Source organism: Oculina patagonica, chromosome 1 (genome assembly GCF_052425735.1).
Source record: "Oculina patagonica isolate OP01 chromosome 1, crgOcupat, whole genome shotgun sequence".
In the NCBI taxonomy this organism is placed as follows: domain Eukaryota; kingdom Metazoa; phylum Cnidaria; class Anthozoa; order Scleractinia; family Oculinidae; genus Oculina; species Oculina patagonica.
In genome coordinates this window covers 14787433-14800793 of record NC_135758.1, presented here as the reverse complement: position 1 = coordinate 14800793, position 13361 = coordinate 14787433, and the positions used below count along the sequence as shown (strand labels likewise).

General features: G+C 36.0%; 1 protein-coding gene across 3 annotated transcripts in view; it reads left to right on the top strand.

The window, feature by feature from the left end:
- The first annotated feature begins 521 nt into the window (after window positions 1–521).
- LOC144658212 (semaphorin-4A-like) overlaps window positions 522–13361 on the top strand; it is a 49347-nt gene continuing 36507 nt past the window's right edge. The window contains exons 1-6 of one of the 3 annotated variants that reach the window (XM_078518603.1): window positions 522–781; window positions 4114–4215; window positions 6139–6232; window positions 7888–7945; window positions 8464–8526; window positions 12214–12315. In XM_078518603.1, coding sequence (XP_078374729.1) covers window positions 4119–4215; window positions 6139–6232; window positions 7888–7945; window positions 8464–8526; window positions 12214–12315 — 414 coding nt within the window. In that variant the 5' untranslated portion in view covers window positions 522–781; window positions 4114–4118. Of the gene's footprint in view, window positions 782–1504; window positions 1741–4113; window positions 4216–6138; window positions 6233–7887; window positions 7946–8463; window positions 8527–12213; window positions 12316–13361 lie in introns of those variants that run through there. The other 2 variants (XM_078518595.1, XM_078518613.1) reach the window with 2 other exon arrangements.

Below are 13361 nucleotides of genomic sequence, written 5' to 3'. Positions count from 1 at the left end.
GTAGTCGTAAATCACAGTAGATTTTTCCTGCATTTTTCTTTCACACCAAAACACGCAAATGACAATTGACCTTACTGTTCCACAGAAGGTCATAATCTGCAGGTTAGAGGAAATAATAGAGAGATTAAGCTTGACGTTATATATATGGCAAACTGCAAACGCGAGCTTCCCTTTCATTTTGCTACCTTCTAATAAAATTCTAAAATTAATCCCTCATAAAAAATGGGAAAAATCCCTCATTCACAACAAAGAAAGAACTTCTCATTTCCGCGTATGAACACCAAACGGCAGACGGTAGAAGTTGAATTTTTGCCGTTCGCGGGAAAAATAAACGTCATGCTTAACCTCTCTAATGACCAGAAATAACTGAGCTCGCCCACTCATTACGCAAATCCGGCTCACAACGTCTTTACCGTTAAAATAAACAATGTTTTCGTGACTTAATTAATTGTCTTTCATTTTTCCACTTACTTCTTCTTTGCAACTAAAAATATTATAGCGCGCGTATAGCGTCTTTTTTGTTTTCTACGAAATCAAAGTTGTTTACTTTTTGTCGTGACCATTGTTAATGTTCTTTGAATTCAATATCCCGCCTCTTTTGAGCACGTGACCAGTCCTTTGTTATAGGTGCTTGGTGTCCTTGGTGCAAAACTTGACCGCGAACTGGAGATAGTAGTGCGTATTTTCCGCTTGTCGTCGGATTTCGTCGATTAAATGCAGGGAAGTTTTGCTTTCGGGGGTTAAACAGGATTTTTTTGACGTGGGAAAGACCGAGCTAAAGGTAAGTGCGAAATAATACACGTTTGGTATCAATGTGTGCAGGATCTCTGTGCACTGTCAAGCTTATCACGTACTCTAATTTATTAAACTTACAACAACGAATTAGCCTAAGCTTTACACAATACACGCCATTTCGTTGTCCACAGTTTGTCAAATTCAAAGCCTTCCGTAGTAAATGTTTCGTTTTTTTTATTGTAAACTGGGAAAAGTCGTAGCTGTTGAGTCCCTGTTGATGGATTCACATACTATTTTAATGCATGCAGCGGAGGATTTCGAATGCTCCGCTTGCTACAAACGGTTACGTTAATATTTATAGCGCGAAATTGTAGTCTGTTTAATAAAAATGTTTATAGAATACCAAAAATGCCACCTTCTTTTTTTATAAGTATTGCCTTCACGAAGTTATGGTTCTTATTTTTTGGCATCTGATACAAGTACTCGATTATTTGAACTTGTCAACAAAACCCACTGTCGACTGAAGCCGAGTCAATCATCGATGATAGCAAATATAAGAAATGTTTTTGCCGTTAAGCACCTTCCTTTAAAACAGACAATTAAAATCGAAACGAGAAGAGTATTTAAACCATTTTCATTTGCTTTACCCGGATTGATCACCTGATACACTCTCTAGAAACAGAACTCTTGCATTGAAAAATATGAGAACTCATGTCCCATAGTCATGCAGGCTAGCTATAACAGGTATATGTTTGTTTCATCGCATTTTACACGAGACAATTCAGAGACATTATTTTTAGTTCCTTATGTGTAGGAAGTCTTTTGCAAGTCTTTATATGCTACCATTATTCGATCGTGCGTTACTCTGAATGTATGTGTTTGTCTGCTGATCGACTCCTCCATAAAGCCACAAATTCCAGAGTTCTTTGGTGACCAACTCGAAGGCTAGCAAATATTGAATGAAGCCTGTAAGAAGCCGTTCGAGTTCCTTGTGTATTTTGTATGGTAAGCCAGTTTAAAACGTTTTGGGTTGGTATTTGCTATTTACATGCACCAGTTGGTCGCTAACTACTGAAGCGAATAGAATTCCATCGCCTTACGCGTGGATGTCGTGCGAATGACACGATCCGATGTAGTTTTTAGACTTTTTAGCATACTATATATCATTTTTACATAGTTATGTTTACAGATAACCACTCTTTTGGTGTTAAGAGTAAAATAAGGCTTGTTGAGGGCCGCAAAAAATTAAGGAAAATGTGTTTGTATTTGTTCGGTAAAGATAGATATTTTATTTTCAGGAGAATTTATCAAGCTGTCAGTTTCGAGAGTAGACATGTCTTGAAAATTGATAACAAACGGGCGCTGGTAAAAATCGTCCCAGAGAATGCATGCTCTCTTTTAAAGTAAAATTGTCTGTGACTTTTTTATGCAAGGTTATGAAGGTTAAATTGTTTATCATTCTTTATAAAATAACAAAGATAGTTTGCACGTATGCTCTGATTGGTAAAAACCCTGTCCTCTATTGTACTTAGACTTGCTCCAAGTCGCTCGTTGTCCTTTATGTCAGTAGAGTTATTTGAATTGATCACTTACGAAATAGCAAAATAAAATCGCTCGTTGAAGTGTTCGCCAACAAGCACACTAAATCCATGAATGGTTTGGAATGAGCGACTTGTGTCAGATCGATTCTGGCTGGCGTTTTTTGTTTTTTCGAAAAATGTCATTCTATCATTTGCACTGAGTTTGTTTCTTTTATCTTATGGACATCAGTGTGCCATGTGTAGTCGGTCATGCCCCATGGCATGTATAAAACTACAATTTTTTTCTTCACAGCTGAAAAAAAACCTGCCAGCCATCTCAACCCCATAACTTACATGTATTAACAGATTGCTGAAACAAAATGTATCAACGACCCTTCCTCTTTTTTACTGAATGGTACATGTAATGAGGTTATGTTATGACATGTTATGTTTAAATATAGAATTCCCTCACTCATCCCATTCTGATATCAAACCACAATTAATTTATGCATTAAACCTGCTGACAGAAAGGTCCATTAAAGCGCAATTCAGCCATGTCAATCAGAAATAAATTATTCTCCAACTTTGTTTCCAGGGTCTCTCTCTTTATTCGAGAAATTCCGTATATTTATTAGACGTTGGTGTGATATCCGTATGGACTTTTTACCGACATATTAAAATGTAGATGTAGATGTATAACCAAAAAAAGCATGACAAAGAAACTCTAAAACAGTCTTGAAATTCCTTTATATCAAAAGCGATGTTTCGCAGTTCAAAGTTATTATGTTTTACCGCTCGCCTATTATTTATTTCTATCCAAAATTTTAACAATTCGCAGTTATGTTAAAGTTGTGAAGGCCGTAAGCTTTGTCGGGATAGCAAGCACAACTACTCTCTTCCATAACAGACGAATATGACAATCAAAAGACACTTCTTTTAGTTACTGTAGAAGTTTCGTTTAGATTAGATTCTTTGCGGCGTCCAAATTTAAAATAAGCACTGCCCTCAAATAAGCGCCGCACTTGAGGAACTTAACTTAATGCTAAAGAGGATCAAAGGTTACCCTTTATTTTAGTGATGAAAAAATAGAATTTGCGCTACAAAGCCTGAGAGCACAAACCATCAAAAATGCAACTCTCATGGAAAAATTAAACATTCAAAAGCAAATGAAGTGAGATTGTTACATTATTGGACGCTTATTTGAACAAAATGCGAAGGTCGAATTACCATGAGGTTGCTCGAAGAACCTCTGATGTATCCAGCAAGAGAGTGACAAGTTTAGTCGAATGAAGCAAACTAGCAAAAAAGTAGCTGCGTCTCACTAGCAGAAAGGGTGCTCAGCTTTAGTCTGTTAAAACATAAGTTTCGTAAATATTGTAAGCATAGTTAATGTTGGTACCGTGTCTTAAGTTTTTGTAATATCGCCTGATGATTGCCTCGCACGAGGCATGAAACTCAGAGTAGCGAATAAATGACCATATAAACTAACTCTTGAGATTTTACTGTTATATATTTATATATATATATGTAAGTATTAGTACGTTTGTGTTGTAAATAAAAAAAAAAAAGAAAAAAAGAAAGGAAATTCTTAACTGGAAATTCCAGTTAAGCTCATACTCTCCTTTAAAATGTTGGCTTTTGAGAAACCCCATCCCTTCAGAATTTCTAATGACCTTCCATTGGGTGGGTGAAGATATTTTCTTGAACTGTGCATTAATTTTTTCCAACTGCTATAATAAGAACTAAGGAACTGGAGGAAAACACAAAAATTTAGAAACAGAAATTAACAATTAACAGTTTTGCTTTCACTTTAAGTTATACACGTGCAAACATTAATTTGGTATATGTTATTCTTTAGGTATTATGCGCAAGTTTATGTGTTTGGTGATATTGCCAGTTCTCATTCGGTGTTGTATACTGTGTAGCGGTGAAGCTGTTTATTCCTATTGCAATTGTCAAGGTAAAGCGTTGTTTTCAATACATAGACAGGGCTGTCATTAAGTTTTTATGCAGTTATCACCTGTAGCATTTTGTTCTGAATGCAAGTGTAAAGTAACAACAATCAACATTTTCACCCGTAACATTGAGTGAGCTCATGATCAGCCGTAACAGGTGTTACGGGTTACGGCCCTTAATGACAGCCCTGCATAGATCATTAATTATGATTAACCCTTTCAGTGCTGAATTTCTCCAAAAACTGGGTTTTTTTCTACCGTTAAACTGAATTTTTGATGGTACGATCCTGAATTTCCCTTAACTTTGCTTAAAAAGCACTTTTCCACAATGCAGCAAGATTTTGAGGAAGATTCCATTAAAAATTGTACAAAAATGTACTTTGGTGCATGCGCATAAGCCAAAATTTGGACTTGTTTTTTTTTTTTTTTTTTTTTTTTTTGCGAAATTGTTTCCATTTTTTTTTCTTGCTCCTTTTCCTTTCGTTTCTCTTGGCTTTGTTATTTCCACTACTTTCTACTGTATCCATCCTTCCTTTAGACCAAAAAAGTTTTGATAAAAACATTGGTAAACCCTGTCAAGAGAACCTCGATCTTTTACAGGTGTTTTGGCCTTTTTAAGCCCCGATTTTGCACTAAAAAGTGATTGACTTTTTCTCGATTAGCTCTGTTAGGATGCAACCGATACGCAAAATGAATAGTTCTTTGAAAAGGTCAAACCTAGCTCTATCAGATGCTTATCACCAAAATCTGCTGACTTTTAAATTAATGACGTCACAAGTGGTTCATTGACTGCTCCTCCAAATGTCGACAAAAGTCGACTTTAGCACTGAAAGAGTTAAATACAATCTTTCGACATCTTTAGGATGTCATTGTCAAGTGAAAAATGTTGGTCAGCTCATGTCTTATTAACCCTCCAAGTTAACTTTTTTCCTTAGTGGCCATTATATTTGGCCACAGACTGTTCAGGTTTGGTCGCCAGTGAAAAATTTTAGTCCCCAAAATATATGCATTAATTAATAATTAATTAATTGATTAAATTAATCAATTAATTAGTAAGTAATAATCTTATTATTTTCTAACTTTGTATTAATAATAACATTTTCCTTGTTCAAACCACCAAGTAAATTGAAGAAGTTCATTGAAAGAACTACCTAATGTTGAATCGAATATATGCTTTTATTGGAATGGTCAATGATCATAAGAAATTAGCCTCTGATCATTATGATAAAGTACATATTATTATAGCCTCAGTGTTGTGAGTTAATCACAGTTCTTATTCAGTCATTTTAAATTAATTGGCTTTGACTTTTAATAAATATTTTACAATTAGTTTGGTTTTAACAATGCAAGTACATCCCTTCAAATGGTGACTTATATAAATAGATCTACATTTAGGTGCATGAGATGACAAATATGAAAAGTGATTGGTAAATATTTCCGCTTATGGACAGCCAACTTGTCTTGGTTCTTGTCTTACTGTATTACCAATTTATAATAAATTGAATAAAAAAACTCAGTCAAATCCAGGGGAAACTAGTTTTTGTTCAAGATAATATGTAAGGTTTGAACAAAGTGAGTTCGAGATAGTGGGTCCTACTGTAGACCATTTCTGATAGAATTGTGCTGCATAGAAGATATTTTAAAAATACTGCGAGAGAATAGACATACATGTACACTGTTGGAAAGTTGTTCTGCAAATTCAACAATGGAAAGCCATTTGCCACATGCAGGTACTGCTCCTCTAATTCTCTAACATGCCAGTGCAGGGCTATTTTTAGCCGTGCATTGGCAGGGTAGCAATACAACATTATTTTTTTTATGTATGTATGTCTTTAAGTACTGCTGCAATAGTTATTGTTATTTTGGACAGTGGCAGTGATTTTCATTATTTATGACACGCTACTGAACTGTTTGCTTGTTCCTTTTAGACTGTGTCAGATTTCCTTCAAATGGAACTTCAGTGTCACACATAGAAAGAATTCTCGTTGATAAGACAAATGACAGGTTGATTGTTGGTGCTGTGTAAGTGAAAAGTGTTCTTTAAACTGTATCTGTTTCATTCCTTTTTACCTCATGGTAATGTGGTATTAATAAAAATGAATCTTGACTTCTATCACTTGCTTGCTCACTCACTCACTCCATTCTGATATTAAACAATTAATTTAATATGCATTAAACAGTAAAATTAATATGCTGAAAGAATGGTCCTTGAAAACCCAATTCAGCACATGTCAATCAGACACAAAATGGTTTCCAACTAGTTTTGGGTGATTCATATTTTACGTATCATGGAAATGGATAAATCTGATAAAGAGTTACTTTGTAACAATTTCCCAAAACAGAAATTTTTTTTTTTAGAGCAGTAAACATGGGAGTAAACCCGACGCAGAAAGTGATTAAAGCAGATAAAGATTGTACATTATGTATTTCATTGTTGTACATCAACTACAGTGTGTACTAAAAACAAATCGACTCAGAAGACAGACAGTCGGCTACAGGGAACTGTTCTTCAATCAATCATCACAATTACCAAATTGGAGTCCCAGGCATGCCATACCATGAATGAAGTTGTTGTGTTTTGTGCCTTTTTTCTTAGTTTCTTGTGGCTTGTGGTTAAATGTGTAACTTCTTGCAGTTAGATTTCTTATTTCTTGGAGAGAGTTTATTTGTGCAGTAAACCAGTTGTAAATACATGGAATTTTAACTTCTTTTGAACACTTGTGTCTTGTGTGTTCTTGCAACACAAGAACATCTTGCACCACTTCTTGTGTGCATGTGCATTATTTTAATTAGACTGTACTTTCAACAAATAATTTTTTTCTAACAAAACCAGACTGAAGAGAGAACTTTTGGTTTAACCAATTTAATTTTATAAAATACCGTAAAAACTCGTGTATAAGCCGCACTCGTAGATAAGCCGCACCCCCAAATTTCAAGCATGATTTTGAGAAAAAAATAAATAAAACCTGGCGGGAAAATGCCCAGTTGATTGTAAAAAAATGCTGGATTATGAGGAAATTTCAACAATCAATAAAGCTATAAAAGTTGATTCCTTGAGCCTTTCCGATCGATGTGCAGGATGTATACTATAAACACATAAACGGAAAACACTTCTGTCTTACCCAGAATTTTAGAACTTTATAGAATAAACATCATTTCTGCCAACTTTAACATTTTTGATCTTTTTCTGCCATTCGTTGACAGGTATTTCTTCGTTCATCACAGTTTTTACATCAAATTTTGCACCTGATTTTGCGCTGTGTTCGTGAAAGCGTTCGTAGCTTAGTATCCAGGCCCATCGCCAAAAGACACGTGGAACGCCTGGGGGTTTAAAATTATTCACGGACGAAAAGCGTGGTTTCGTCGCTGTTTTGAGAGGAAAAACTTTTTCAAAATGATCAGTCTCCTTCAGTTGTTATTTTTGTTTGTGAGGATAGTAAAGAGCTATGCGCAGAAGATGCGGAGGATGCAGTGTGAGCGATTTATGCAGATTTATGTGGACCCGCACAGCCGCCCCACTGCACCGCATCCTGTCAGATGCCCTGTAAAATTGCATGCAATGGTCTCGTAGATAAGCCGCACCCACGATTTTGAGCCCAAAATTTCGGCAAAAAAGTGCGGCTTATACACGAGTTTTTACGGTAATTATATTTGATTTGTTTGTTTGTTTTTAACAGAAATTCGCTGTTAAGACTTGAGTTAACTACTCTACGATTATTATCAGCTGAAAATGATGTGAGTACCTTATTTTTATACAAATTGATTACATACCATCACTTAACAGTGTTCAATCTACAAGGGCCAATTTATTGATGTCCTGGGAGGTCAAGGTCATTTTTAGTAGATAGTGATTTTTATGTTGTCAGAATGGCTGTGGTCACATCACAGCTAAGTTAAAGGGTTAGTGTCATGAGAAGTCTTCTAAGTTTCTGTGTAAACTACGCAAGAATAATGAGGGTGCGCTCACCGATCAATAAAATAACCTTTGAATAACAAACAAAAAATTTACATTTAACAAGGAAAAATTGACGGCAAAAATGCAAGCACCAATTAAGCTTGAATTTTTTGGCATCTAGGTTAATCAAAACTAACTGTAGTTAACTGCGTTGGTATGACCACAACGTCCACTGGAAGCACTTGCTAAGTATGGTGTCATGTAACTTGAGACTAACCATAGTTAAGCTATAATAATTATTACAATGTCTTGTAATGTACAGTGTGTACATGTTTTCATTGTTGTTGTTCTAATCAAGGTTGTAACTTTACTACCAAGCAAGGAGGCATTGCAAGCATGCTCAAATTTGGGACTTACAGAAGTAAGTTTGTTTGTTGACAGATGAATATATAACATTACCAGGTAAATGTTCCAGTTGGACTGAATGGGGTACAATTTAGGGAGTAATAAATTGGGCAAGTGATTTCAATTTGATTGTGTCTGAGCATGATTACTCCGGAATTGTATTCCACTCAGTAAAATTACAAGTTACATTGTATCAATTATTACGTTTGATGGAGGAGAACGCATACTATTCGATGCCATTTGATTATGGTTTGATGCCATTTTGGACTAACCGGCTGGCTGGCACAGATGGTCTCGATCTCATGTGATAAGACATTAGAAAGCAATAAATTGCGTCAAAGCAACCTCAACAATGACATTGAACCGCAAAGACAGCACAAACAAAAACAATTTAATTAGGCTGATAGCGCTAGACTGTAAACAATTTTGTTAAGCAATTAATTGTGTCATAACAACGCAGTCAAAGGTAGTTAATGCCAAAAGTATAAACAGGACAACGAACGGTTTGATAACCTTTGCAAGGTTTCAACAGTTTGAGCAATGTCATTCATTTTCTGCATGGACTTCTGATTGTAGTTTGTACATCACAAACAGACCTCAAATATCAAGAGAACATGAAAACATAATCTCATACTTGCCACTTCTTGCACCCCTTTACCTCCAGCTTTCTCTTTCCCCAACCCAGTGTATGAATTTCTATGTTTTTTGTGGTTACTGGCTCTTTTAGCAAAGCCAGTACCATTATGCTGACTGGTCTGTAAGTAAGTAAGTCAGCGACTTTTTTTATTTGTGTAACCGTTGACCGAAACATACTGAAAATGTATCCATGGGACATTGCAGGCTCGTTTTCCCATGTCCATTACTCACATGGTTGACCAAACAAAGAAAATGGCATCTGATCTGTTGAGGCCTTTTCAAGGCAATGTTTTTTCTCCATTAATGATTAAAAGACATCTTTTGAAGTCTAGAATCGAAGGAAATGAATCTGAAGAATACTCAACAGTAGAAAAAAGTGGACATTCAGCATTGAGGTCTTAAGTCTTCGTTCGTGGGACGTTTGTCAAGGAGCAAGACACACTGCACGAATATTTAACCCAAACTACGAACTTGAAATGGAGTTTTTTTTTAAAACGTTTTTTGACATGTTTTTAATGTTTGTAACGTATTTTTATCCAAATCGCGAAAATAAAACACCGGCAAATACTGACCAATACTGTCTTGTCAAAATCGCGAAATTTAAAGTACCGTTCCTGCGAAATTAGGTACCAATAAGGTGCTATCCAATAAACCTAAAGATACAACTCCTCTCTCATCATTGTCATTCTTATTTACTGCAGACAGTAACCACATGTCCTCTTAGAGGGCTTTTATTTATGGTTGGGTGGGGGGGGGGTCATGAATTATTAATAAGTTTAAGAACCTGAGCAAGGGGGAAAAGTGTCCGGGCAAGCAAAATTTGAGAGTTACTTGCAAGCTGGTATTTAAAGCTGATTTCCAGTCCTTACTGCGCAGACTCGGGGTTTGTTTTCGTTTTTGTTTTGAATTCGTTGAAACGTTACACTTCGGTGACAGCATACATGAAGTTTTTTAGTCCGCCATTACAGTTCGTTTACTTCAAGAATTTCCGATGAGCTGAAACGTCGGTTTGAAATAGTCAAGGTTCCTCTACTCGTTATTTTTTGTTCTGCAAGGATATCTGGCGTTAATAATGAAGAAAAAGGTAAGTTTGTCGCGGAATTTTTAGTTTTGCTTGTAAACATTCCTTCGTGTTGGGCTCCGATAAACATTGCAGCCGAGATTGCGCAGTACGGACTGGAATTCATCTTTAAAGGAGAAGTTCACTCCAGAATGGCCATTTATTTTCTTTACGCCAATAAAAAGTTTATACAAAAATATGTTATTCACCAAACTTTCAGCTTCCAACGAGCGTTAAAACCCTACGAAATCTTTCTCTAAGTAGCCCAAAATTCGACAACTGAACGCCGCCATCTTGGAGCTAGTAATGTATGCGTGACGTCAAAGAGCTCAGCCTGAAGTTTGAATACTCAAAACTCCTTGTTTTGTTTTGTTTGTCAAAATGCCTGTTTGTGCAGCTCCATGTTTCTCAAACAGAGCTCCAAGAGATACAAAAAACCTTTCACCGTCTTTCAATATCTGAAAGAAAAAATGCTCACGAATGGATTATAAGAATGGACAGAAACGAAAAATTCCTGCCAAAGCGGACATAAATATTTGTGTGTTCCGAAAACTATACGGAAGACTGCTTCGAAAAAGATTACAGATACAGTCTACTGAGTGAAAATACCCCCCCCCCCTCCCAAAAAAAAGAAAAAGGCAGACGCAATACCAACCAATGTTACGATTATGCTATTTCACTTTTTTACTTTATTTCAGGGAGGATTTTTAATCAACCAGATAAACTCTCTGTTGTTGTTGTTGACTTCGTCGTATTTTCTCGATTAAACGCGGGTCCCTGGTTAAACGCCAGCTTCAGATAAACGCCGGGTCAAAACTGCTAACTTTTAAATAAACCCTGGGAGCGTTTGATCGAGGTCCTGGCGATTATTTGTGGTCAAGCAAACTGTAAATATATTCTTTTCAGTAGCACTGCTACGACAAACTGGTACGGTCTGCTACTTTGGTAATTTTTTATAATGTTCAAGGAAACGTCCGGCGTAAAATAACTAGGATGGATGTTGTAAACAAAACGAAACAGCAATGTTCGCGTTCATGTCGTCACGACTGACGCGAAAAGTGGAAGAGGACGTTTATTACCGCGAAGCACATTGGCGACATTGCGGTTTATGGACTTATTGGTTGTTTATGTTCTGTTTGTCACAAATCTTGATTGCAACATGCACGTACCGTATGCAATACTGCAACATTGGTATCATGATCATCCTCGGAGACCCAGAGACAGATTGTCGAGCGGGACGACGAGAAAAATCGAGGGTCTCGAAGAATAGGTAATAATAGATCAACCTGAAAAAGTTGCAGAAAATTGCACTTCGAGAATGAACTCGATCGGACCCCGATTTAACGCCGGAACACACAAATATTTGTGTCCGCTTTTGAGCAATTGTTCTTTAAATATTGAAAGACAGTGAAAACGAAAATACCTCTTTTTGTATTTCTTGGAGCTCTGTTTAAGCAAAATCGAGCTGCACAAACAGGCATTTTGACAAACAAAAGCCACTACAAAGAAACAAGAAGTTTGAAGTAATTAAAATTTTCCTGCTTAACTTCAGGCTGAGATCTTTGACGTCACGCATACATTAACAGCTCCAAGATGGCGGCGTTCAGTTGTCGAGTTTTGGGCTACTTCAGAAAAGGATGTCGTAGGGTTTAAGCGCTCTTTAGAAGCTGAAATTTTGGTGAATAACATATCTTTGCATAAACTTTTTATTGGCGTAAAAAAAAAATAATGGCCATTCTGGAGTGAACTTCTCCTTTAAGTTTTTGTCGAGCCCTGAATATCTTATTGCAAACATTTATTTTGCTTTTTTTAGGGCTTATCATTATAAGGAATTTTGCATTTCAAAATAGATGTTGAGAAAAATGACATAACCCTCAAAAATGAAAGTTGCTTTGTGAGGAACAAGACAATGAATTAGACATGCTCAAAGATTGTAACTTGATTTGTGCTTTTTTAGGTACAGAATTCTAAATTATGATAATAATCAAATTTTAATCTCCTCACTAGGGTGACTGCCAAAATTATGTTAAGTTGCTTCTGTTTACACCACAAGGGGGTATTTTGGTGTGTGGCACTTACGCAGCAACACCAACGTGCTGGAAATTTCAGGTGAGTTACTAAGAGCATTTTCATCATTAGGTAGCCTGCCAATGCAGACGCATTTCTGGCTGTCGCTTTTCTTCACTGAAAAATAGCGTTTTGTGTAATCTGATTGGCCAAAGAGAAAACAAAAGATGGGACGTCACAAAAATAGTTTCCTGGTTCGGTTTCGCAGATGCTATTTTTTGGTCTCTTAGTTGCAGCAAGGAGAATTCCACGAAAGATTTAAGAGCTATATTCGGAGAGTTTGGAGAATTGAAAGAAACTCGCCCAAATTCGAATTTTTTTTATTTGGCCAAAACATTGCTTTAGGTGAACTTATTCGAGGAAAAATAGTTTTAAGTTTCAGCGTTTTATTTTACGGGCAAAATTTAAAAAGTTTTGAAGTGTTTGAAATTTGGATACAATGGCCGTTTTCGCCGCTTTGAAGGTTCAAATTTTCACACTTCTTTGAGAAAAGAGCGGAGGCGTTAAAACAATCCTATTAAAACGAAACTAAGCACAAGTATTATTTTACCCTTACACTTTAAAGACGTGTAATAATTTTTTCAAATTGTTATTTGAAGCTTTTGAACTGGGCGTATTAATTCAGTCGCCATTTGTGTCTCACCGACGAAGGACAAAATAAGGCCAACTTTGACTACTGTAAATGGCCACTGGTATATATCATTTGCTCAAAATATTTACAAGTTTAGAAACCTTTGTTACAAAGTTTCTTTCAATTCTCCAAACTCTCCTAATATAGCTCTTAAATTGGCGATTTTTGTTTTAATTTATCTGTTTTCTGGTGATAAATTATTTAAGCTTGAAAAACTTGTAAAATAAAGTTTAAGACCAAGATTTAAAGGTAACAAACTTTACTGAAGTGCCTAATTTTATGTCAAACACTGAATGAAATTGTGTCATTTCCTGGTCTTCCTGTAAAAAATTTTTTGCTCAGGTACTTGTTTTACATACATTTTACAAATGTACTGATTAAACTTTTCGTGTCAATCCTTTTGTTTCTGTAGTTGAATTACCAGTAACTGTGGCATTTTTGTGTGGTTTTATGAAAG